The sequence below is a fragment of the Mchenga conophoros genome, linkage group LG16 (assembly GCF_057382185.1).
Source record: "Mchenga conophoros isolate Kocher_MC1m ecotype Shallow Benthic linkage group LG16, M_conophoros_male_GT1.1, whole genome shotgun sequence".
Taxonomy (NCBI): domain Eukaryota; kingdom Metazoa; phylum Chordata; class Actinopteri; order Cichliformes; family Cichlidae; genus Mchenga; species Mchenga conophoros.
Genome location: NC_140541.1, coordinates 8,896,102 through 8,923,905, shown reverse-complemented (window position 1 = coordinate 8,923,905; position 27,804 = coordinate 8,896,102). Strand labels below are relative to the sequence as shown.

At 41.6% G+C, this 27,804-nt stretch overlaps 1 protein-coding gene across 1 annotated transcript; it reads left to right on the top strand.

The window, feature by feature from the left end:
- The first annotated feature begins 11 nt into the window (after window positions 1-11).
- On the top strand, window positions 12-27,636 carry lats2 (large tumor suppressor kinase 2). Its single transcript, XM_085248330.1, has 9 exons — window positions 12-206; window positions 6,090-6,841; window positions 18,477-18,609; window positions 18,717-20,314; window positions 21,038-21,265; window positions 21,472-21,826; window positions 22,217-22,399; window positions 22,525-22,631; window positions 23,415-27,636. Exons 2-9 carry the CDS (start codon window positions 6,482-6,484, stop codon window positions 23,970-23,972), a joined length of 3,522 nt encoding a protein of 1,173 aa, XP_085104456.1. The 5' UTR covers window positions 12-206; window positions 6,090-6,481; the 3' UTR covers window positions 23,973-27,636.
- Window positions 27,637-27,804: the final 168 nt, after the last annotated feature.

Below are 27,804 nucleotides of genomic sequence, written 5' to 3'. Positions count from 1 at the left end.
GCAGCGAGTGTCCAACTTTGTGCTGAAGTTCTGATCCTGCCTGGAGTTTGGGGAGAAAATGGAGGCTCATTTCATCATATTTACCCACTGAGCTAGGTGTACGCGTTCGACAACCGAGAACCGGACTCTTTAACGAAAAAAAAAGTTGCCGTTTAACGGAATTTATTCTCTTCATATTGAGTTATTCTCGCCACTTCTATCACATGGTAAGTTGAGAGTTGCTTTTTTTGGGAGGGGAGTGGTGGTGGTGTGACTTATTTCCACGACTTGTTGCTGAGCAAAACGTTCCGTTATGGGTGTGTTATATAGCGAGGCTTATGGAAAACGAAATTGAAGTTTCTGTATGTTTGAGTCTCTTTGGAGCTTACAGGACTGCCTCCATTTTTTCTCTCTCCCTGCATTGGAATGTGTTGCTGCTCTCAGCCCCCAACTCAAGCCTGGGATATTGCTGAGAAGGCCCCAGCGCTTTAAAACAGGGCTCTCCGGACCTTTATGCCTATACAAATATCACTGTACGCTAGTTTTAAAGCTTTGGTGCAAATGTGGGAATTCAATTTAAGGGTTTAGTCTATGTTTAAATGTTTGTTTATTTGTGTACATTTAAAGTAACTGCATCTTATTTGGGCATCCTAACTTGTGCCTCTTCTGAGGATCACTAACAGTAACAGAAGCTATGCTTTGTAGATGCTGTTAGTCAGAAGATCCTGCATTCATTTCACTGTTTAAAGTGAGCGAACAGATTCATAGTTAATAAGAACTGAGCTTAATAAAATAATTCATAACAGGTCAGAATATTTTTTTATATTGTATCTGAAAATGAAAATGGAGTCATCTGATTTGATTCTGTCATTTTCACTTCTCTCAGGGCCTGCATAGTTTGGCCCTGATGCAACAGTGCGTTTCATTCAGGTGTACTGGTACCACACTACTATCCACAAAACACACTCACACACACTCTTTCTTTCTGCTTGACACACTTCTGTCTGTCCAGACAGTCCAGCGCTTTGATTAGTTCAGCAGTGACAGCAGACCTGGGTGATGCAAACCAAAGTCACATGTTTTAAATGGACGCTTGATGTTCATGCCTGTCTGTGTCCTGTAACAGGGGGGTCACATTTTCAAACAGTCGGACCAGTTTCACTCAGACTAGGGTGGCGCAGCAGTGTGGTGTCATGCACGTCAGAGGTATCTGTCAAAAAGGAACCACTGGGATACAAACAGATGCTTTGGTGGTGATGTTGTCAACACAGTGGATTGTAAGAAGTATGCAGGGATTATTACATGTTATTACTACTACCATATTTGTTTTAAAGGGACAAATGTACAAAAGTGGGCTACATGCACACAAAAACAATATAGATGGGTAGATGACTCGAAAGGCTACAGGGAAAACATATCGGTTTGATTTTGGGGTTGAGCTGCAGTACATCAGATACACACAGAAAGAGCCAAATTGTTTCCCTCTTATATACACACACTTGCACTCTCACAGCTGCAGCCAGTTTCCATCAACTGTTGTCCCTGCCTGCACATTTGTGATGTGTCCTGCAATGTTAACTGAGTTGGTCCCACCCACCTCTACCCCCTGTCTTACTCCACCCAAAGCTTAGTTGTTGGCCAGCTTTGCCCATTAGGAAGTTGTGTTCTTTCCTCCACCTCCGCCTCCTCTTGCTTCGTAATTTCCTAAACACAGCAGAGATATGACCGTCCACATTCTCTCAGATCCATCAGGCAGGTTAGAGGCAATCTTATTAATATTAACCTGCCAGCTGCTCGCGTTGCTCAGTATTCTGTGGGGTCCAAGATTGCAGAATGCATGCTTTCCCAATTTAGCATCACAGTGGGCAGCTTTGTTTTTGGTGAGACCAAAAAGAAAGCTGTGGTATAGTGTGCTAAAGTTTGTTATGAACAACACATGTCCACGAAGACATAACCTGAAACATGCGTTTAAAGTGTCACATGTGCCATTAAAAGGCAAAAAGTCCAAAAGCATGAAGTTTAAGTCATCTTAGGTTTAGGGTTAGGTCAAAGGAGGAGTAAGGTTCAGTGATGGGGGTGGTTATGTGTAGAGCATTGTTTTGGGCAGAGTCATGTCTTTTTTTTTTTCTTACAGATTTGTAGTTATAGACAGATACTGTCCGTGTAGTTTGTGTTTTGGGTTATTTTGGTCAGCGTACTGCCCCGTGATTGAGCTGCGGTATTTTACTTGTACTTACTTGTGGAAAGGAATGCTCATTGCTTGGACACGACGCCTGAAGCATCGCAGGAATGGAGGCAAGAGATCTCGGAGATGGGGCAACATTTATGGAGCTTGGCCCCATGTTACCCCACCACCCAGCAGTGTAAAAAGAAAAAGCATGTTTTTGTCTATGCAAAGTTTGATCTGTACAAACAGTGAAGGCTGTGTCCTCCTTAAATGGCCCAAAGGGATGGAGACTGTTAGAGAGGAGGAGCAGGAGGAGGAGGAGATTGGGGATGCAGTTCAAGAGCTTTTAATGTTTGGAAGCTTTTTCCTCTGCAGCTGCTTGGTAGTAATGCTGAGGGATGTAAGATTAAGATAATATTGTTAAGAATGTATTTTTAATTATCTAAATATAGAATATCACAGCACTGGGTGGATTGTGTTTGGCATTGCCTAAGACCAAAACTTGACTTGTAAATTTTAGTTTTGGTGTGTTTTCTTTTGAAGGTATTCTTTTGTACCTCCACACAGACACACGGGAGTCTCTGGGATAGTGTAAGAATTCAGTATGATGCATCACCATCGCTTCAAAGTTTTCAGACTATATTACTTTATCAGTGAATCAAAGCTGTGGCACGTTTGAAACTGATGGAAACATCTGGATGTTTAATTTGGTATCTGCAAACACTTTCTTTAAATTGAAGTCATTTGCTGCTTTAAAAGATCTCTGTTGGCAGCTATAGTAAGTACAAAAAGAAGTTGTGGTCATGATATCTCAGAGACAAATGTTAATGGTGTTTGAGGAGGAAAAAATTAGAATCCACCCGATGCTCAACTGGCTACTTTAAGACATTCAATAAAACATTTTAGGTTGTTAAAAAAGATGTATGCCATCGAAATACTCCCTCAAGTTTTATACATAAATGTTAGTTATATAAAAATTGGAACATTTGGGGGTGGGGGGTGGGAATGAAATGCTCTGGGAATACTACCGCGATCCTGAGATAACATCAGCCGGGGAAACTTGTAGTAAATCAGCTCAACCAGAAAACTCCAAAAATCCAATACTGCACATACTTCGCTATCTGCTCTGTGCTAATTGAGAACAAACACGCGACTCAGTCATGAGTAAAAATAGGACGTAACCTTCTTGAATCTACAAAATAAAAAAAATAGGTGGCTGCCTGGTAATTGTGGATTGTTTCACATTCTGTGGCTGGTTTTAAATAAACACATGTATATAATAATAATAGTAATAACTCATTTTGATAACTTTTCATCTTACTAGATATTGACATGGAACCATATTGAAAAACTCTTGAAATGTATCATTGTTTAATATTGAGGGCAGCTGTGGCTACAACTGTAGCTGCCTCCACCAGTGTGTGAATGTGTGTGTGAATGGGTGGATGACTGGGTGTGTAAAGCGCTTTGGGGTCCCTAGGGGGGACTAGTAAAAGAGCTATACAAATACAGGCCATTTACCATTTGACATCATTTAATCTGAGCTTAAATTTGAGGGTAGAATTGTGACGTCTCTGATTTGTCCGTTAGAATAAAAAGCAATTTTGTCGCCCTTTTTTTTTTTTTGTTAAATTTGAATTTGAAGTAGTTGTGCGGCTAGCATAATGATTCACATTTAGAAAGCACACAAACAGCAGCTCTTCTCGTGATGTAATGTTGTTACGAGCTCATAATAACTCACCAACAGTGACACGTTCGGCTCTGTGTCCGTGTCTGTTGACTGTAATAGTACGATGACCTGCTGATCTCCTTGGTCTGTGGCAGGAGAAATAATCACTGGTCTTGGTCAGACTGCTGCAGAAAGTCGCTTTTTCCCCCTCTCAATCCATCATGCTGTACGTTATTTAATGAAAGCCCTTAGGTATTTGTTAATACGTAAGCATGTGGTGAACATAACTCATTCGTTGTTTATGCACATAGACAGGAAGGTTGTTTGCAGCTTCTCTTCAGGTCTGTGTAGATCAAGTACAGAAAATGTTCTCATTGACAAAATAACTATTTTATTTAGGCAAAGAGGAAAATTGCCCATAAGTAATTTTTCCTTTTCAGGATAATTGTCAGGTGTAATTCAATACCTGCCGAGAAGACTTTTTGAAATAGAACCCAATCAATTGAAAGATGTTTGCTTCACAAAATGGTTGGAATTGCAGACATGAGTTGAAAACCACAGCCATGTCGAAACCTGCCAGAAGAGGATTGTATCTAGCAGTTTTTCAGTGCTGGTGAGATTGGTATCTGGAGACCTGGCATTGCTTCTCTAAAACTATTTGAAGCCTGTGAGCTTCTCAGTTAGACAGGAAACCCGGCTGCCTGTCAGCTTCAGGGTCTCTCCTCTGCAGAGGTAATGCTATGCCAAGTAAGGCGAGATTTACTCACGTGGAACCAACAGAAAAGAAAGACCGAGGCAAACACATTCAAGTTCGTTAACTTTTAACGGTTTGATTTGATATATAAGCTCTTAACTCAACTGATATGGTTCATAAATTGACTAATGTGAGACATAAGTATCATATTAATCAAATCTAGTATTGCCAAATGGTCTTGACCTCTTTAATATGATTCAAGTCAGGTCTGCTGTGCTATTGTACAGTATTTGTGATTAGATGAGAATAGGGCTGTTCGATATAATGATATATATTGGATGACGATATAAAACGTCTATCATTTCATTTTACGTTATCGTTTGTTTCGTGGTGTCGCAAAATAAACTGTTTACAGCAATATTTTTTTCATCATTTTGATGGTCACTGTAGTGGCTATATTATTTTCTTAAAGTTCTCTCTTTCTCTTATATTTAATATAACCACACTACGGACGGACAAGTGCCTGTTTTTATGCGTTGTCGTTAGCAACAACGACGGTAAAACCATCGCGTGTCTGCTTGTTTATGTTCCACATAAACCTTTCACAATAAAGCTCAAGATCCTGTTGAGACTTTTCAAAATAAACTGAATCACGTGAAAGAGCAGATTATTTACGGATGAGAAGTAAAAAAGCCGCCAGGTGCTAAAAAATAGACCTTAGACTCAAATGTTGGAACAGGCTTTTCCCCGCAGCACGCCGTGTAATAAATACTCACAAAGAAATCGGCGGCCGTTACAACGTATGTTTAAAAATGTATAGTTTCATGCATCGGTTAAAACACTCGACTCCAGCTACATGACGCGCAGCTGGAAACACTTCACGCAAGTCGAGCTGCCCGAGATTCACAGAATTTACAGAAAATGTTACATTTTTGTGATTTATATCGTTATCGGACGATAAAATTCTTATATCAGGATATGAGATTTTGGTCATATCGCACAGCCCTAGATGAGAAGCTTGTAAAGTTGAGGCTCTGGACAGAAAGCCCATCTGCACTGGCGGAGTAACCTTCTTGCGGAGCATGGTCTTCTAGATAAGATTGTCAGACAGTGTCATATGTAAGATCACAGAGGAGCATAAAAGGCAGAGGCGCTGATGCAGGGAGGGTCGGACATTTGTGTTGACCCCATGTTCTCAGATGGGTGTTTACCGATGACCAAGTATCAGCGTTGACAGGAGCTGAATTGTTCAATCATAGCTATGCATTGATGGGGTGGGGGGCAGGTGGTGTTTTTTAACCTCTAGCATTCCTGGATTATGCATAAAAGTATGTGAGAGTACATATGCAGTGCTGATAGTCAATTTGACCTCCAAAAGGTCTAACTGGCTCCACAAGGATTACTTCACTTTATATTGGTGCAGAACAGCTTACTTTTGTGTGGTATCTTGTGATCTCACATTTCTAAAGTTGTTAACAGTTTTTTACTGTATGTGCTTTGATTTTTAGAAAATCTAGATAAAATTGAATGGGATATGGAAGCCCAGTCTTCATGCTCTAACTTCATTTCTTCACCCACAGGCGCAGATTGGCATCATCATCGTTTGGCTCCACGATGCCCTTGTGACCAGCTGCATTTCCTGGAATAAGCTGGAACCTGAGCCTTGAAAATCACACCATGTAATGCCTATAGTATTCCTGCCTCACCTTCATCCACCGCAGCGGGAGCAGGAATCAAAAGCAGAAAGCGAGATAGAAAAAAATTAGGGACATAGAGTAGGGATCATAAAACCTGTGCCTCCAATCTGTGCTCTTGGAGGCTTTTTATCTATTTAGGTCAGCAAGCTTAAAGGGAATCTTTCGTAGGGTTGTAGGGCAGTGAGTGCCAGTTTGTGTGTGAGTGTGTTCTTGTGTGTGGTTCTGTGTGCGTGTTTCCCTTTTTAGAGTAGGTGCCTGCCCTGGGCACTGTGGCCATGAGGCCCAAGACTTTCCCCGCAGCCCCGTATGTGGGAAACACACGGCAAAGGCTTCAAGAGATCAAGGAGGGCCTGAAGCAGCCGGCCAAGCTGGTGAGCCAGGCTTTACATGGCAGTAGCTCCAGGAATGAGGGAGGCAAAGGGGCAGACTCCAAGAGCGGGAAAGACACAACCAGCCGACAGCAGCAGCTCAGACCCCCGCAGAAGTTCAACAACTACCAGAATGCGCTGCGGGAAATCCGCAAGTCCCTCAAGCCCTTTGAATCCGGCTCAACCTCCGGATCAGGACACCCAGCAGGCGCTGGGGAGGTGAACCGGCAGATGCTGCAGGAGTTGGTGAACGCTGGTTGTGACAAGGTGAGTTTTAGAGATAGGGAGTGTTTCCAGCGGCAGTATATGATCTTGTTATGGGAGCAGATGGGTGATTCTGTCGTGCAATTGTCTTACCTTAACAAACTGTTTAGTATCAGTAGTATTTTAATGCATTGCACGCAGCGTTGTAAATCAGTCTGCTTTAAGGTGACATTAAGTTACTAGAATTCAGCTGGATTTCTTTTTTAACCACCACCCCCCCAAAAAACAAACAAACAAAAAAAAACAAACCTCAGTCTTAGCGAAATAACTTCAGTTTTACCTGAATCTATGATCTTCTCAAGACCAGACGTATTGGTTGAATAAATGTGCTAAATTTGTGAAACAATCACGAGACTCCCTTAAACAGTTTTGAATATGTTAGTCATTGGTGTCATCAGTGTCGGTTCCCACCATTCCCACTTGACTTAGATGTTCAAACCCACTTTTTTCTGTCAGTCAGGAATTTCTAGAGGAAGCTTTCAGGGATGCTTTGTGCTCTTAGATAAAATACAATGCACAGTCTGCTTAGCTAAGTGTATAGTGCCTCGGTTATGTAACACTGGGCTGATTGTTAAAACACCAGGTGGATTTCCTAAACGGGCTCTGTCCCACTTAAGAAATGCAAGTACTCCATCAGAAGTCTGGTCAGGGTGAGGAGAGAGTGTTTCCACGGGAAGTGAGGAGTCCAGTTCAAGCTTTTTCACCCAAGTCACTCAGTAAAGCTTCTTATTTTTTAGACATATTTTTATTTTACATTTTAAAGATTTCTTTGGAAAGAGAGAGATGAGCTTTGGGGGGGATTAAGCCAGATGATTACATCACAGAACATCTTCACAAAATACAGTGAGTCCAGATTTGCTACATGTGTGGTTAAAGAGTTTGAGGATGAGCCCTGTGATTGAGCACGGTATGTGAAGAATGCGCCACTCAAGCCCATACACAACATGTGAAGGGAAAAGAGTCGGGAGAATGCCCCATGCAGCCAAATCGATTTCAGCTTATCACAGCCAAACATCCCCTGTATGTCAGGTATTCGCTGATAGCGGGACCTTTGCTCTGTATTTTGTTTCGATGTGTGATACATTAGAGTTAAACTGGGCACAGCAATTCATTTGTCTGTTCGTCTCTTACCTGTTTCACTGGTCCGCTAATGTCAGTTTTGTAACTATACTGTGATAATTGTTATGGTGTAAGGCTGCACATTTGGCTAATCCTTCTTACCTAACTTATTAGCCGCTACACTTTTTGTTGCCTGTTTTGTTTCTAGTTTTGAGAAACCAAATCCATCAAGTTTGTTTAATTGTCTTGAAATATTCATGTGACATCTTAGTTTTTAGTAACACATCAGATTCCATGTTTTGGCTGAGGACAGAAGACAGACACCTGGACTCCAGCTGAAAACTATTGAGCTTGATCATACAATATGGACCTCAAAGGTCTGAAAAAATGTTATTATAAGAGTTTCCTTTATTATTTTCGTTCCTTGACAAAAAAAAATACTTAAGATTATAAAATGTGTATATCTTGGGTCCTGACTAGAACATATCCTAAAGGTGTCCACCTCCTAATGCACTGAGTTCTGAACTGCAGGCCTCTCAGCACATTTAAACTGATGCACCTTATCTTTTGGGTTGTTTGAGGTTGCTGCTAATTCCTTACATAATTCACATGGCAGTTGTTGATGTCATGAAAGTGTGACATTGGGTGTGTGTTTGTATCTTAAACCTAAATTTAGTAGTTCCTTCTCAGGAACTACTAAAATAACTAATACCCCACAAGGCTACAGTGGTCTGTAGAGAAAATCTCACTCCACAACTGAGACCATGATGTTTACAGAAACTTCAGGTTTTAGGTTCCTTGGTTGGATGCCCAACAGGATGGCAGGAATGCCTCACATATTTTCATTGGCGAGTATGTTCTAAACTACAAGCCTGGGGGAAATGTTCATTAAGGTGATATGGCACTCGTACTGAGAACATTTATTCAAGCAGAACTTTGAGTTGAGATGCTGTTATAGTCTCCTCAACTAGATTTTAGAAGAAAAGTATGATATATTCAAGTAGTCTCCCATTAAAGATTACCCGAGTCATTCAAACCACTACTATCACTCTCTTTTGTTGGAACTACTGTCGTGGTTTGATAGGAGTTCCAACAAAACAGATATTAACCCCCTTTAATTTTCACTAAGTTATTAAAAATTATCCAAGATTCCATCAGCTCAGATTTATTTGCTTTAACTACATCTTGCGAACAGTACTTTGAAATTATTAGCTACCTATTAAAGCAGGTAATAGTTAGCCTAAACTGCTGCCTTTCTTGGATGCTTAGAAGTGTGTTGGCTGGCATGTGGCAATGGCTAATTCAAAAGGACCAAAGGGATTACCACAACATCAGGAGCACGTAAATAGGGGTAAAGCACAAATATTTAGGCATTAAGGAATGAATCCCTTTCAGACTAGATTATTTGGTTGCTGATGTTTTGAGGTACATTTTAGATTTTCTCAAGCAGACTCTGCAAGTCAAGTTGAACTCAAAACCTTTACCTGGATGTTGTTACATAAGTTCACTTTTAATTACACAGCACCAAATCACATTAACAGTCTCTTCAAGGTGATTTGAGGTGACACATTTTAAATTAAATTGTTGATTTAACAGGGAGGCAGTGAAGTGATGTTAATATGGGAGAAATCTAAACTCTCTTTCTAGTCCCTGTCAGGACTCCAGCTGCAGTATTTTGGATCAACTGAAGGCTTTTCAGAGACTTCTTATGACAGTCAGATAATCATGTATTATAATAATTAAGCCTGGAAGTAATAAATGCATAAACTAGTTTTTCAGCATCACACAGAGACAGGATCTTTTTAATTGTGAGATATTGTGCAAATGCAAGAAAGATTTTTTCATCTTTGTTTAATATACACGATTAAGTACATATCTGGGTCAAAAAACGACTCCAAAATCCCTCACAGTGTTCCTGGAGGCCAAAATAGCACCATCAGGTTACAATAACATCAGTTTTCCCTGAATCTAGAAGCAGGTCTTTATATCTTTAAGAAATTCCTGCGGTTTAACTGATTGGTGTGTGTCATCTAGCTCCATGGATAGATAAAGCTGGGTATCATCTGCATAGCAACAAAAATGGATGCTGTGGGTTTGAATAATAGTGCCTAAAGTGAGCATGTATTATATAAATAGAATTGGTCTTAGCGTGGAAGCCTGTGGAACTATAATTAACCTTAGTACTTCAGAATACTCAAAATCTGAAAGTCTTTTAGAGTGACTTATCTTTTGCTTACATTGAAAACACTGAAGTATACAGGATTCCTTGTTCTGCTAAAACAAACAATTTCAATGGGCTTAAAATATGAGCTAGCTATTAGCTGGGTATCTAAACCATCAATGTCACATGCTGTCACCAACAAAAAAAGCCTAAATTGTCTTTGGGGTTTTTTTGTGGTAGTGGTGGTGGTGGGTCTGAACATGCACATATATAGAAAAGTTATTTTGGACGCTATCACAAAAAACACTGACGGGCTACTGCAGTCCTGCCTAGATGACCATTGCTACCACCATTTTGCACTGTGGGCCCAGTCAATACAAACAGGAAGTGAACATTCAATGGCAGCAGGGTGGAACAGTTCCTTCTGCTGCAGCCAAGTCACCACCCAACGTGTCGCCTCTCCTCTCCTACTCTTCCTCTGTCTCTGGTCTGTCTGTCAGACACTGTGAATACAAAGAACAGAGAGACTCGCAGAAATGTACAGAAACAAGTCAAAGTAAAATCAAGTTGAAGTAAAATCAGTAATGATATACCTTTAAAGACAGGTAATTTGAGCTTGGAGCATAGTTTCGGCTGTCACACTGAGAACACGTGCTACTAAAAAAAAACCCACAGTGTGAGGACACGTGCATGACATTCAATATGGATAAGAGAATTTGAATGTCATATCTAAAAACAATCTGTTTAAAGGATCGTCTGGTGAATATTAAATATTATTAAATATTGTACCACCAGTTGTTAAAATTCACCATATTCCATCCTTACAAAGGGATTGTAAAGTATCTTTGAATGAATTTGCACACTTGGAAGACTGTTGCTTCTTCACATTTGGTTTGTGTCCCCTGACACTCATAACCACCCTCGAATATTAAGCAGCGACAGATTCCGATTGAGCAGCTGTTTTGCACCACCTAATCCTGAGTTGAGGCAGACATTAGCAGAGTTGTTGCCTGACTGACTGCCCACATTCACATGTTGTGTGGGTGAATGTTTGCAGCACTTTTTCACATCAGAAATTTTAGTACATTGTGTTAGGAAAAGTAGAAGCCATTAATGATGCCTCAGTAACATTAAGTGTCTTTACATGTATGCTTTTTCTGCTGTGAAAAACCTTTAACCACATATTAAGTATAAACTGCAGTGTCTCATTGCTTGTGCACACATACTACTGCTTTGTTTGTTTGCATCATTAATAAGCCATAAGTACTGCTCTATTTTGAATTGAGCTGCTAAGCTCCTCCCCTCTACTCCTATTTTCTTTTTCCATATTTTTTTCAGGTCAGCTCTTATCAACTAGTCTTGTCTTTCTTCTCCTTCTGTTCATCTCTCATGTCTTTTCCAGCGACAAATTACATAGCTATGTGGCTCGTTACATAATAATATTTTTTTTAATAGGCGGAAATGTTTTGGAGGGGGATCGAGGGTGGGGGAGGAATGCAAGGCATTGAGATGAAATGGAATGAAAGGAAATAAGGGGGCGGGGCAGGGGGGGCTACATTCTTCGATTTTTGTTTTTCTCCTCTAAACTTCTAGGCCATCCTCACAGGCCCTTTCCTGTGTCTGTGAACTGGCTAAGCATATTAACGTCTGAGAAAACATACATGATAGTGTTTATGTTGTGATGAGGCCAGCAATAGAATAGAATAGAATAGAATAATCCTTTAATTGTCCCACAAGGGGAAATTTGGTTGTAACAGCAGCCAGAAAGACACATATACAACAAACAGTACACAGGACACAGAACAGAAAATACACAATTTTTCTTACATATTTACATATGGTTACTATAAACAGAGTACTGTACAGTTATTAAATTAAATAAAAATAACTACAGATAAGAGGCAAACCAGGTTGTAGTGCGAATCGGTTGATTAAATTATTGCAGTTACAGCGCAGGTGTAAACATCTGTGATTGTTGGGAGCAGTTTTGATTGTACAGTCTGACAGCTGCTGGGAGGAAGGACCTGCGGAAACGCAAGACGTGACTTGGATGCAGTGTGGCTTGTGTTTGTGATGTTAGGGTAGACAAAAAAGGCTCTCCTCAGCTAGCACTGTAATAATGACTGTAAGAAAGGCGTCTCTCGGCTTAAATGTTGTGGTGCATTTGTTGTGTCTGCTAAGCAGTTTTTTGCATGATGGAACAGGACAGAATTATTTTCTTTTACAGCCCTCAATGCAAAAATGAGGCATGGACGCCTCTCTCCCCATGTCCCATCTGCACTGCACTCCAAAATATCTCCCATGTGGCTTAGATTTGAAGGGTCTTGCACTGCAGTGTGTCTCAGAAATGGGTGAGAATGATAATTAAAATTCCCAAATCACCATAGTGCAGGGAAAAACAGTGTTTGTTTGTGCTTGTTCTGTCAATGTGTCACAGCAGGTTGTGTGTCTCCGTCTAGTTTGTAGGCTGGTGATTATGCGTTTGGATAACTCGGCGGCCTGCGGCCTGCAACCATTATGACAGGGGTGCAAATGTGGCCTGGATATTTTCAACTGAGAGAGAAAAGGAGCGAGATGGGAGAGAGCCCATCCAGATTGCAAATAGCTTGAATTCTTGCTTCCTGAGCTGAGGAATGTGAGCAACGAACATCTGTCGCCATGACAGCCAGGGTCACCAGGCCCGCCTCTGCTTAACGCACACACTCACACATACACAAACATAGAGCATTGTTAAACAGAGGAATATCCAAAAAAGCAGAGTACTGCTGTATTGAGGGTTCAGCATATCCCACTTTCTCTGTCTCACAGCTGTTTAAGTTTCAATTATTGTTGTATTCAATATTTTTGGCTTATTAAAAAAACAGTTTTACATGATTTAGAAGCTACATTTTTTGAAGAAATGGAGATGACTGTGGATAAGGAAACACCTTTAATGGGTTTCACCACTTATCATTCTGAATGTTATTCTTTTCCTTCATCTGTTCATCCATCCAGTTGTCCTTATCAGGGTTGTGGCAGGGCTGGAGGCTGGAGGTGAGAGGCGGAGTACAACCTGGACGGGTCTCAAATCTTATACAGGACAAACATAGAGACACAGACGACCATTCACACCTAAGAGCAATTTAGAGTCACCCATTAACCTCACCCCACTTAGTGCATCTCTTTGTGGGAGGATGCCGTACCTGTAGAGAACCCACGCAAACATGGAGAGAACTTGCAAACTCCACTCAGAAAGGCCCCGCCCAGATGGTGGAGTCGAACTCTTTCTTGCTGTGAGGAAACAGCGCTAACCGCACAATAAATATTATCAAGCTTTTTAAACTTTTCATGGCCAAGATTTACAAAAAAATTTTTTTTTATTCAATTTGACCCCAAATGAGTGAGTAAAAACTCAGCAGGAAGATATTTACAGAAGTCAAACACTGTTTTCCCAAACACTTCTATATAGGCTGGAAATGTTTTTACAACCGCAGCTATCACCATCTGGTGGCCTTCATATTAAATAGCTCTCTTCCCCAGCATGTCTTTTGTCCTGTCTCCCTCCCCTCACCCCCAACTGGTCGCAGCTGACCCTCCCTGAGCCTGGCTCTGCTGGAGGTTTCTTCCTGTTAAAAGGGAGTTTTTCCTTCTTACTGTCGCTAAGTGCTTGTTCATAGGAGGTGCTCTGATTGTAGGGGTGTTGTCTGTATTACTGTTGGATCTTTATCCTACAATATAAAGCACCCAGGATACTGTTGTTGTGATTTGGCACTTTATAAAAAAATAAATAAATAAATTGAAAGCAGGTTTAAGGCACTTACGCTTTAGCCTTACTTTTCCAATCCAGAAGCTTCATCCATGTTTTATCATGTGCACGGTCCTGTGTAGAAATAAGCTGAATGCATTGGAGACCTTTGAAGAGCAGCTGCCATCTCCATGTCATCTGACTGTTCACCGTATTTAAGTGCAGCTGTTTAAAACGCCTAAAAGGCATTGGGTCATTTCTTCTAGGTTGATTTGAGAATATCCCAAACTTTACTACCACTGAACTTGTCTGAGGTTTTCTAAAATGTTGGAAACCCCACACCTTCCCTGGTTGTAAGAAAGGGAACATGTTCTGCATGTTCTGTAACTGATGATAATGCATTCGCACCCACTCAAGGAAAGAGGCAAACACTCAACATTTTGATTTCTATATCTCTTTTCCACTTGTCACTCCATAATTGTGTCCATTTCTGTGCCTATAACTAAGAGAAATACTAACTTTATCTCCTTCCTGGAGAGAAAAAGAGAATGTTTAAAGAAAAAGTCCTACATGAGAAAAGTGCGCAAGGTAGAAAGACTGAAGGGAGAAGGGTAAAAAGTGACATTACTGGGCGGCTCTGGCAGCCAACACTCTCTGCTGGCTATGCAGGAATGTAACACACACACATACACAGGAAACAAAGTATAAACATTGGTGTGTGTGTGTGGTCAGTTTTAAGCTAAGGCACATAAAGTTATGTGCATGCAAAGGGAGGAGACACAGAAAAGGAGGTTTGTGCACGTTGCATCCAGTAGTGTTATTTATACACACATATACAGAGATGAATGCCGTACACAAACACACAATACCGTGGGCACAGAAAGTGTGTCGCCTTGGCATTTCCTGGCTTTCAAAGACATCCGTGCCCACAGTTGCTGCATGGTCCCATTTTTAAGCCATTTAGTATGTTTGATTTAGGTTACTCCTGACAAATAAAGGCAGCCAGTCTTTCTGAGAAACCGCAGAAAGTAGGGTCACAAAATGGCTCCTCGGGGATAAAACTTTTCTCATCTGCTCATTTCCTTCCTTCCATTCAGACAAAGCCGTATTTGGTTGCTTCTGATGTTCGATTACACGCTTTTCCTTTTGTTTTATGTTCTGAGAAAACGCCTCCAGTGTTCCCTTAATGTGTTTAGTGTCAGTGACAACCATGGCAAGTCTGAGTCTGAGTGTTACATATAGATAGATTATATAGCATGTTTCAAACAAGGACAGCATTCAAAGGACTTTAGATGAGATGTACATTTTGAACAATATTTAAAACAAATTATTAATAACAAAGAAATTGAGGGTGGTCGGATTAAGCATATGTTAAAATGACAGAGTTATTTAAATATGACGATGACTCGTGATTGGCTAAAGGCTTAAATGACAAATTGTCACAACATCATATATTCAAAAACCAACTTTACATCCATGGCGCAGTCTTTTAGTTGAGTCGTTCAGCATTGTGTCATTTCAACCAAAGGAAGTATTTCATTAGCCTTTATCATCAGGTGTAAAGGGGAGAAGACGCACTTGCTGTTCCTTCATGTTGTCAGTAGGGGCGCCTGCTCTGCTCTGAGACGTCTGACTTCACATGTCTTTGCACTGAGATCATATGTCATTTGAGGGGACTTTAGTCATCTAGGTGTGGATTGCTCTCTCGGAGAAGGAAGGAGAAATTTTTGTTTTCTCAGATTTTCTCAGATTTTTGTCCCACTTGTTTGCATATTTACGGTTATGAAGGCCATGTTAAGTTCACGACGATAAATCATCATCATCTTTTACGTTGAAAGCTGTCATCAGGAGGGATTTTAAAAAACCCTGATGTTACCCTGCAATCAACAAGTAAATAACTGAGACGTTATAAATGTAGGGATTTGCTTGTTGAAATGCTGCTACTGATGATGATCTTGTGGTATCATTGGTTTCTTTAAAATTACATATTGAGGTGCAGAGGATTTGCGTTTCCAAACCGGGCGTAGCGTGAGCGACATTGGGATGATACTATTCAAGCCCTGCTGGGGGTTAACTGAAGCCGATTAAACAAACAAGATAATAACTGTATAATGGGCAACCTCTGACTGAAAAAGCAGTGTATCAGTAACAGATATCGTGTTTAACAAGTGGGTTGGGTGCTTGTGTGTGTGCACATTTAATCACTCTAGATTGTATCAGCTTTTCGAGTACCGTAATTGCTTTACTGGAATTTTAGGTCATTTTTTCTGCATGACAAATGAAATCATGACTGTTCAGAAATGCAAGACTTACATTAGAAACCTAAGCAAAGAAAGGCACTAATTTTTTCCCCACTACTTTCACATCTTTTCTTTATCTCCATCCTCCTTGGCATAGATAATTATGGAGAAACATTCTACCACTTCTTGAGATAATTGGTTTTTTTGTCTTTGCTGGAGAGTTATCTTGCTTCACCTATCTGTTTTTAATACTCCAGAGCTATTATAATCATTGAACATTGGGTTTAGGTCAGTTCAGTTAATCTTTTTTCCATCTTGCGAGGTGCTGCGAGTGTCCTTAGGCTCATTGTCATGTTGGATCTTTTGCCAGGCTACTGGTCAGTGTTCTTGTACATCCTCAGGTATTCACAGTGCCATTTACAGATGTAAAAAAGTGTCAGGGCCACTCCCAGTTTTCATCATTATTTTTTTCTCGTGTTCTTTAGGCAGTTTTTTCTCTCTCTTAAACGCCATCCTTAAAAGTTAATATCATGCAGCGTCAATTTCACAGAAACTCTGATATTCAATGATAAGCCCAGTGCCAAGTCTGAAACACATGCCCATGTCTTGTAAAGACTTAGGTGTGCAAACCATGTCTGTGACATCACTTTAAAATAGAATAGAAAAGAATAGGATAGAATTCAACTTTATTGTGATTGCACATGTCACAAGTACAAGGTAACGAAATGCAGTTGGCATATTGACCAAGGCAGACGCCCTTAGTGAATCTCTGGCTTGTTCTGTACTCCAGCTACTGCTGCAACTGATTTTTAGATTGTCTGGCCAAGGGACCAGTGAGCACTCACAAAAATTGCCACTCCTCCTACAGGATTGGTCAGAATTCAATCACACCTACACACAATGATCATGGGTCTGAAATGAAACTTTGCTCAAGGTCAAGCTCGTATGTGTTGTTTTATGGGCAGTAACCTGTGAAATGTGAAGTGGATGAGCTGCGATATCACTGATATTCTGGTTAGTTGGTCCTCGTGTTTCCCTTTTCATCTTTAAAGTCTCGCACTGGGATTTTTTCCAGTATCATAGGATCCCCATAGGTCATAAATTGAGAAAGTTCAGGTCATTCTCTAACTGCCTTTATGCATTAAAGCAAATTGTCAGCCATTCATGTGTATAGTTTTCTTTCATTTATTAAATAGTTTGTGCACAGGGTCAGTGACCACAGGTCTGTTTGATTTTACTGCATTACGTTTCTACACTGGGGCCTGGATTCTGAGTAATGTTATTTAAGGAAACACTCTGTTCCAGCTTAGACGTGATGCAGATATTGAGAGGTGATGCAGTTTGGAATCTTTAATTCAATCATTGTGGGTTTCTACCCTCTAAATCAAAGTCTGAGCAGAGAACCATTTAAGAAGTCCCGCTTGAATGTGATAGAAGAACCAAGAGAATGATTGGCATTGTTACCATAGACTGGAGCAGAATTCTCTGCTTGTTCCCTCCTCCGCATTTTTCCTGCAGTGTCTCAATTGTAAATTACACGGCAACTGATGAATAGAAAATGCCAAAGTGGTTAACCAGCATTTTTCACATTGGTGACCTACATACCGTTGGCTTTTATAGTGACCCACCTGTCTGAGCACACGTCTCCAGGCCTGGGATTAACTCTGCGCACCCCACCTGTGAGGAAGGGAGAAAAGCCAGGAAAAAAAGGTTTTAAATGAAAAAGGTGACATATGTCATAACAGCCAGTCTTATTCAAATGTAATTTTTAAACCAACAGAAATAAACCAAACCTGGGTAGGAAGACCAAACGAACTCTAAGATGTAAAATATGACGTTGTGGTATAAAATAGCGGTAAGAGATGTAAGGGTTATTCAGCTGGTTTGAAATGAAACTGAGGCATACATAAACTGTATTAGAAGACATTCTTACTGGTCATTCCCAGGGAAGCTGCTCTGTTAGTGCCTCTGAACACAGGACCACACCCTGCTGCACTGCGACTATGAATCATACACATAAAAAAATTTCCCCAAATACAAATGATCATGCAGCAGAAGGATAAATGTCCAAGTTGAAAGAGTTTTCTTTGAATATGGCAAAGTGTATATTCACTAACAGTCTTTTTATTTCTAAAATTTCAGTTTGTGTGTGTGTCTGTGTGTGTGTGAGAAACTGTGTTTGCTTTAAATCTGTCTCACTGCAAAATACAAAAACCAGTAACTAATTTGTGAGTGACTTTCAGCCCCCTACTGTTTTTGCATGTTGTCTGGCAGAGGAAATCACTGGTATGTGACCCTAAGTGGAAAGGATGCAGGTGCTTGAGCACCTACTAGGACTGTTGTGTTTTGTGTGCGTGCGTGCGTGTGTGTGTGTGTGTGTGTGTGTGTGTGTGTGTGTGTGTGTGTGTGTGTGTGTGCGCGTTTTTAATGTTTGCGTGTCTGCTTTCTTCACAGGAGATGGCGATACGGGCGCTGAAGCAGACGGGCAGCAGGAACATTGAAGCAGCTTTAGAGTACATCAGCAAGATGAGTTACCTCGACCCTCGGAATGAGCTCATCGTTCGTGTCATCAAGCAAACTTCCCCAGGTATGAATACAGCCTCATGTGAGCAAATTGACTTGGCTAGTAGATTTTAGTTTCTCTTCACTACATGTATTTAAACGATAACAAAAAGTTCCTCCTGCACCTTCTAGGAAAAGCTGGCATGCCAAATTCAATGGACCACCGGCCTGCATTGGAGGCTTCAGGTGAAGCAGGTGCCATGCCTCCGTATCATCAACTGGGGAATTCTATGTATGACGGAGCAAAAGGTTATGGCCCTGAGGGTGAGATGCCCAGACCATATATGAATGCTCCACCTGTTATGAACTACATGATGCCCCCATCTGGTGCAGCACAGGTCACTGGAATGGGAAACCCATTGGGTCGGCCTCCCAGTATGGGTACCTATCCATCTGTTATGGCCACCCAGAGCAACCCAGGCAACACTATGTACCCCCCAGGGGCACAGCAGAAGGGCTACCCTGGCAGTATGGAGCAACATGGGCCTATGATGAGCTACAATGTCCCTGGCCAGCCTTTACAGCTCCAGCCACAACCACCAGGTGGCCCTGTCCCAGGCCCACACTATGACTACAGCCATGCCAGGACACACATGATGGAGTCTGCAGGCTATGGAGTCAAGAGGACCCCTTCCTTCCAAAACAAGATGCCACCGCCCCCCATGTCACCCACAGATAATTATGTCAATATGCAAGGGAAAGGAGGCATGGGTCAGAATGGGCCAGCGGGAGGAGGTGGAGGATATCCTGCTAACCTGTACCTCGCCCCTCACTCTCACCCTCGACAGGCCAGCCCCACCTCACACCAAGTCCACATGATGTCCCGTTCCCCAGGTGCTGTGGCCATGGTCCCTGACTTCTCAGATCTGCCCCAGGGCTTGATGACACCTTCTAGGGCCAGCCTCAACTTGGACCTCTATGAGCACCCCTGGGCAGGGCCGCCAGGTCCTGAAGGGGCCCCTCAGTCCAGACAGCCACAGCCCCAGGGCCCATTCAGAGGTGAAGTGCGTGTCCCCAGCAGAACTAACTCCTTTAACAGTCGCTCTGCAGGCCCAAATGCTGTCCGGCCTGGGATGGCTGCACCAACTGCTAATGGGAAACAGGAGCCTTCTTTGGGCCCCCCTAATACCATCACAGCTGTAACATCCCCACCCATCCAACAGCCTGTCAAGAGTATCCGTGTAATGAGGCCAGAACCTAAGACAGCTGTGGGACCATGTCACCCTGGCTGGATGACTGCTCAGGCCCAGGATGCATCAGAGCCTCTGCCCTACATGCCAGAAGAAACATACCCGCTCGAGCCTGCTCAGGAGCCACGCTGTCCACCACCACCCTACCCCAAAAACCTCCTAATGTCTGGGACGGCGGGTGAGACAGGGGCCCTGGAAGGAGCTGCAGGTGTGTGTGGAGCTCAGGACCTCAACAACCCTGCTGCAAGAAGTACTCACAGTGGCAGCGGAGGGAGTGGAAAGGCTGAGGAGAGCCAGCCAGTGAAAGAGAAGACAAAGATGGGGAAGGGAGAAAAAACAGTGAAAGACAAGAAGCAGATCCAGACATCCCCTGTTCCCGTGAGGAAAAATGGACAAGATGAGGAAAAGAGGGAGTCACGTATCAAAAGCTACTCACCTTTTGCCTTCAAGTTCTACATGGAGCAGCACATAGAGAATGTGATGAAGACCTACCACCAGAAACTCAACCGCAGGCTTCAGCTGGAACAGGAGATGTCCAAGGTAAGACAAGATGAACATTTTTCATCCTGCACTGCATTAGATAAGTAAAATGCAGAATGTATATAATAGAAGCAAATGATTTACTGTGAAGATTAGGCTGTCTTGAACAATCTCTGAGTATTTACAAATTCATTTCAAAGTATATTTAAAGAAACCTAAGCTGATGATAAAAAAAATCATAAAAAATCCCATCAGTGTGGTTTGGGAAATGCTCAGGATTCAAGATTGAAGAACATTTTTAATGCCTAAAAAATGACCTGTAAAGCCTTCAGGTTTTTAGGTGAGAACTATGATGGGCACAGAGAAGTGACGTACAAGAGCTTGTCATGCCAACAATTCTCCCTCAAGACTTTGCTGTAGACAGTAAGATCTTTGTCTCGAAATGACTTCACATTTGTGTTTGATGTGTTTGTCCTGAATCAGAACTTTGGCCTCTGCATTTAAAATGTATTTATTTTTTTTGCTGTGACCTAAAGACATGCTTAGAATAGAAAAAAACACCACAGTCAGACCCAGACAGTTAAGTCATGTAATGAGTTAAACAAGCAGTAAAGGTCAAGTCACTGAATTCAGCTCAAGCCTCATTCCTTGGTCATTATTAGTCAGTGTTGAAAAATGATCTCATCCTTAAACTATTTCTAAGGCTGCTTTTGAAGAGGTTGCATAGCCGTTATGTCCTCCCTTTACTGATCCTCTTCAACCTCTCTTCTTCTTCCTGTCCAGGCCGGCCTTTCCGAAGCAGAGCAAGAACAAATGAGGAAGATGCTGTACCAGAAAGAGTCCAACTATAACAGGCTACGCCGTGCCAAAATGGACAAGTCCATGTTTGTCAAAATCAAGACGCTGGGCATAGGTGCTTTTGGCGAAGTATGTCTTACACGTAAAGTCGACACTGGTGCACTTTATGCCATGAAAACACTGCGCAAGAAAGATGTCCTTAATCGTAACCAGGTGAGTTTATGCATTTTTATTGCTTTACTACACTCCTTTTGCCTTTTGAGTTCTGGCCTGTGCATTTTCACCAGGTGTATAAAAGTATTCACACATTTTTTTCTATGTTTGTAGAACAGCGCTTCAACACATTTGTGTCTTTGTGGACACTACTGATTGTGATAAGATGTTATGCAACAGGCTAAATCAGGATTATCGTTACGCAGGTGGCTCACGTGAAGGCAGAGCGCGATATCCTGGCGGAAGCGGACAACGAGTGGGTGGTGCGTCTCTACTACTCCTTCCAAGACCGTGACAGCCTCTACTTCGTCATGGACTACATCCCCGGCGGAGACATGATGAGCTTGCTCATCCGAATGGGGGTCTTCCCCGAACTTCTGGCACGCTTCTATGTGGCAGAGCTGACACTAGCCATCGAGAGCGTACACAAGATGGGCTTTATTCACCGCGACATCAAGCCAGACAACATCCTCATTGACCTGGATGGACATATCAAGCTGACAGATTTTGGTTTGTGCACAGGCTTCCGCTGGACACACAACTCCAAGTACTACCAGAAGGGTGAGACACTTTTATCTGAATATACAGACATACAAATACATGCTCCCTCAACTACGAAGACACCGTGTGTGGATTTAGTGTGTTGATGTTTGTGACATGCGCAAATACAGACATGCACACAATTTCCGTTGGACTCTTGTACAACTCATGCTTGGTGATTTCTAATAGAGAGAGTTCAGGTTTTGATTGTGTTTTCTCAAACATTGTGTTCAGGGGAAAATTAAATGAACATGTAGGTGCATTCAGACTTTACAGGTAGCAAATTTGAGCAGTTGCCAAGAGTACTGTCAGTTGTCCAGGTTGTTAAATTTGAATTTCACCAGGCAATGTGGTATTATATCCTTCTCTTTGTGGGGTTTTAAAACATCTGCTCTCACCTTCTGTCTTCAGGGAGCCACATTAGACAAGACAGCATGGAGCCCAGTGATTTCTGGGACGATGTATCCAACTGCCGGTGTGGCGACCGGCTGATGACCCTGGAGCAACGCGCCAACCGACAGCACCAACGCTGCTTGGCACACTCCCTGGTGGGGACGCCCAACTACATCGCCCCCGAGGTGCTCCTGCGCAAAGGTGTGTGAGAATAAAAAGCATAATTACTGCACAGTATCTGATGACTGACACACCTTTGATTGTACTGGATGTTGTGTTCTAAGAAAGCATTTAGACAGTTGACCTGATGTGCGTGTTGTGTGCAGGTTACACACAGCTGTGTGACTGGTGGAGTGTGGGAGTGATCCTGTTTGAGATGCTGGTGGGACAGCCGCCTTTCCTTGCCCCCACGCCCACTGAGACTCAGATTAAGGTCAGTGAAGAGGGAGGATGTCCCTGCTTTTATTTTGAATTTTAATTGGTGACCTAATGAGTCAGTGACTGGATCAGATCAGCTGCAGCAGACCAGGACAGTTGAACAGTGGCAGATTGCATTTGCTGTCCGTTAGACGTCAAATTAGGAGCTCTTCATTTCCTCCTTCTGTTCACTTTGCTTGACTCGGTAAGAGCAATTAAATTCAATGGCACAAAAAAATGACACAAAGACAAGTGAATGAAAATGCAGCCTAAACCATGAGTAGGAAATTCTGTGAACAATAGAGAAGAAGAATGAGATAGCATGGAATTACAGTCAACTTAGGTGACAGCAGCTGGAATCCAATTAAAAGTACATCCAGTAAATGAGCAGTCATTGAGTCTATTGCAGTACGGCCCACTGTATATTTACAGCTGCACAGATGTTTTTGGAAACACAATAATCTGGCTGTAAACAATTTCACTATGAGGTTTATGCTATAGCTTTTCGTGAGGTTCATCTGTTTTTCCACAATCTTATATACCTTTGATTGTATTGTGGAAAAACACAATACAACGTGTTGTGTTTTTCTCAGCTACTGTTCTCAGCTCCAGAACAGTAGCTGAGTGGACCTTGTAGAGACGTTGTCTTACTCAGATCCTGTTGTCAGTGTAGATATTGACTTTAAAGCTGAAGTCAAAACTGTTGCATTGAATTTCTCCAATTATTAAGTATGTATACAAGAGCTGGGTCATATTTTACTGTTGATTTAACTTCATGCATTGTCTCGCGGCTCTGCAGGTCATTAACTGGGAGAGCACTCTGCAGGTGCCCGCCCAGGTCAAACTGAGCCCAGAGGCTGTCGATATCATCGGTCGCCTGTGTTGCTCTGCAGAGGATCGCCTGGGTGCCAATGGCGCTGGTGAGATCAAGGCTCACCCCTTCTTCTCCCAGGTGGATTTCTCTAGCAATCTGCGGCAGCAGCCGGCCCCCTACCGGCCCAAGATCGCCCACCCAATGGACACATCCAACTTTGACCCAGTGGAGGAGGAGGGTGGTCCCGGTGCATGGAGTGACAGCGGGGACAGCACCCGGGCTTTGGATGCTCTCTGCTCCCCTCATGGGAAGCACCCAGAGCACGCCTTCTATGAGTTTACCTTCCGCAGGTTCTTTGACGATAACGGCTGCCCCTTCCGCTACCCTAAACCGCTCGAGACAAGCGAGGTGTCGCTAAGCATACCTGGAGCCATCGGAATGGGCCCAGACGAGGAGGAGGAACAAGAAGAGGAGGACGAGGATGAGGAAGATGAAGAGGAAGAAGGAGAGCAGGAGGAGGGGTGTGAGCCCGTGTATGTGTAGAGCTGCATGCTGACAGTCTTCCTGAGTGGCTCGTGTCTCTTACCTGCCCTTGTCATTCAGCTCATGACCCTCCCACCTATCACTTCTCTTCTCATGTATATGTAGAGGTGTGCATGTGTCTCTGTGATTGTTGAACTGCAAGAACAGGGTAGATGAACACTGCCCCCTTGTGGAATGCATATATACAAAACATCCCCCTCATCTGGGACCAAGAAACGGCAGGTGTGAGCACCCACATCGAGGGTGAAGCGTAGGTGGTCAGGAGAGCAGGACTCAGACACTGTACTGGTCGAAAGGAGATTCTGGTTCTTCCAGGAGCCTCTTGTCCCATTCCTTCCACCTTTGGTCTTACGGACAATTAAAACACCTCCACAGTGACCTTCAGACACAGGATCTACTTCCTGTTCTAACTGAGCTGCTTTACACTCAAATATTTGACACAGCAATGTGAAGAGTGGAACCAGTTTACTTGTTGATTGCGCCTGTTTTCACAGCTGCTGCAAAATAAGCTACAAAGACACGCACACACAGCTCAGTAGTGTAGGGATGTTGGATTTCAGGTTGATTTCAGTGTCTATATTGAGGTTTCAAGAGGTTGGCTCACACTAGGTGGACAAAGAAATTCTTCCAGAGTCCTTTGACACACACTCAGCCACAAAAAAAAGAGTTTCATTCTTGTGGTGTGAGAGAAAAATGTGTCCTTTTTTTTTTTTTTTTTTGCAGCAGTTTTCAGAATCTTATATATCCACACCTGCCTCATTTTGTGCCAACTTCAGCTCAGTGTAATGTTTTGGAGCCTGATGCTTTTTAACTCAGTTTTCTGTTAGAAATATTCTTGTGTTGTTAAAATGCTTCCAATCACAGAGTTTCTGTCCTAACTTGGCTCTAAATTGGGCTCTAAAAGTCAAGCCAGGTTTAGTTTGCAGTAAATTCTTCTCTTGAGTTAGATCAGATGAAAGAAGCTCTTGTATTGAAATTATACTATCTGTTTACTGTGGGGCAGGTTGCTAGCACTTCACATATTTTCTCAGTCTTCAAGAGAATTAAGAGAACCCCCCTAATCTATACAGGATCCGTTGGGTCAGATTAGGCTTAGTTAGTTGGGTTGGACTGAGAATCAAAGCTCCAAATACACACACACATTCACCAAGATGCACACTTGTACAGCTATTTAGCAAAGATCAGTCTGACAGTTGTAACTTTGTAAATTGTAACTTAACCAATCTCCTGTGATCTGGAGGATATCATGAAAGAAAAACAACAAAACAAAGCAACATGTCCTTACAACAGCCAAACATGTGATAGTATGACTATGTGCAATACAAAAAAACATTATATATAGTTTTCTAAACACTTACTATCCTTTTAAAAATTTAGTTCTGAAATGTACAAATATATTGGTTTATATAAATATATATATATATATATATATATATATTCTCTTTTCAGTTACATCATGCTGCTTATTATTGTGTTTAATATTATTTACATTATTATTATAATTGTTATTACATGTTTTTTTTTTTTTTGTGGTTGTGGTGAAAGAAGTGTCGACTTAAGTGTGTCTGGGGTTTGAAAGTAACGAGCTGAGTGCCTTTCTAACTGAATATCAGAGTGCGTGACGCCACTCGACGACGAGCGTGGGGGTGTGGATGATTCGAAGGTAGGCTCTTCTCCTGCTGCAGCCAGGCTGGCCCTGAGTGTAGAGGAGAGGAGTCAGAAGTGTTTCTGTTTCAGAGAGAGAGATGGAATCGAGTTAGGAGATGAAGAGCAGGGAGGAAAGTTGGCTTCGGGAAATTCAGAGGAAAAAAAGAATATGAATATGAATAGCTTTCTCTATTTACAACTTCAACAAAGAGTTAGTGTTTTGGTACACGTTCTTTTATTTATCCAAAATGACCACAAGTTCAAGTGTTTGTGTGTATAACTCTGTACTTTTTACTACAGACCAGTGCCATGTTGTGTGTTGGACTGCTGCTCATCAGATGACGCTAACATCCAGTACATTCTTGCTTACAGACAATCAGCCAGCAATTCTGCCGAATTGAACTGTTTGGTAAATTAATCCCAAACTTTCCAGGAGTATTCTAAATTTCTCTCGATGACTGGGGACGCTGAAGAGGTCACAGCTTTCGAGCGATTCTGTGTGGATAAGATTTGTTACAGTTGATTTTTGTTGTTTTGCATTTTTTCCCTGTAAACGTGCCTTAACTAACACGAGCAACACAATGTTAAACGACTGCCTTCTTACTTTGGTCATAATTTTCAGAGACTTCTTATACCTGTTGTTATTCTTGATTGGGGGAAGGCAACAGAGCGTGCTCTATTTCACATCAGCGCTTGCTGTGCTTACACACGACAGTCACTCTTTAATTTAGAATGAGCAGATCAGATTTTCAACTAAAAGTCAACAATCAACAGTGCAATATTACTGCAATATTATTAAAAAAAATTTAAAAATAGCAGTAATGCTGTTTTGCTAATCTAGAGCTTTGTTTATTGTAGATTTTATTTATTAATTTTTTTTAATGAATCAAATTTTAAATTGGAGTGCACGGATGGGTCAAGACCGTCTTTAACCATGATTTAAAAAAAACATACAAAGATGACAATTACAAAGTTATTTACAACATGATCATACGCACAGTTTTGACATGTTAAGAATATTACAGTAATGGTCAATACACAGCATTCAGATAGCTTTTTTTCAGTTATTATTTTTTTGCAACTTTTTTAGTTGCTATGCATTGTTTTAGGAAAGGGAAACAGGGTTTTCACCACTGTACAGTGTTACATCTCAGGTGTTGTTTAAACTTCGGAAGCTGCTCCTTGGTTGTTGTTTTTTTTTGTTTTTCTTTCTCCAGACCGAAGTGGATAGTTCAAAGTTCAAATTTCACATCAGATTTCAAAACATAGTTTAGCTATTTGTTATGACTGTGTCCAGTGGTGGTTTAAGGTAGAGTAGCAGCATTGTGTGTGTAAACACAGCCAAAGTTTTGTCTGCGAGCTGATAAAATGGGATCCATCACAGATGATGTGGTGATGCATCGCCTCACTGCTCTGTTGCTGTTTCCCCATTCATTTTGTTCTCTCTCAGCTGGTCCAGACATCTAACACTTCTCTAAATATCATTGACTGGATTGCCAATCCACACTGACCAGGATGAACTGCTCCTTTAACAAAAAAGATAAAACAAAACAAAAAAAGCTTTATAATTACAGCCATGGCTCTCTGCTGAGTGTGTGAGTGCCACAAAGTGTGTGAGGTGTTTCTTGGATATGTTTTGTTTTTAAGGTTTGAGAGTAGTGACTGACAATCTTTGACTGACTTTATGTCCTCTGTTCTGATTTCTTCTCAAGACTTACTCATGTATCCTTTACATTTTGTGTTTTTACTCTACAAAGTCTTTGCTTGTCTTTAATGTGTGATAAAATTCTGTTACTCTTGAATTTATATTTATACAGATATACATATTTTTTTGTATCTTTTCTCCTTTTTTCCCCTCCCCCGAGTTCCCCTGTGCTAATGTTAAAACATGTCTACACAGTATTATAGATGATGTAATTTGGACAGCTCTCTCTTTTTTTACATTTATGTATGAACTGAGAATTTGTAAATTCTTTCACTGTCCTTGTGTGTAAAATATATGTATAAATTAAATTAACCAGCTTGGATTCTCGTGAATTACTTTATAAAAGGAACATGACACAGAAGTTCCATACTGATTACAGTTTGTTGTTACAAAGAACAGGAGTATTTAGCTTCATGGCCACATATGGGCGAATTTGATCTCAAGAAATATGACAGAAATGCAACCGTTATTGCAATAGTA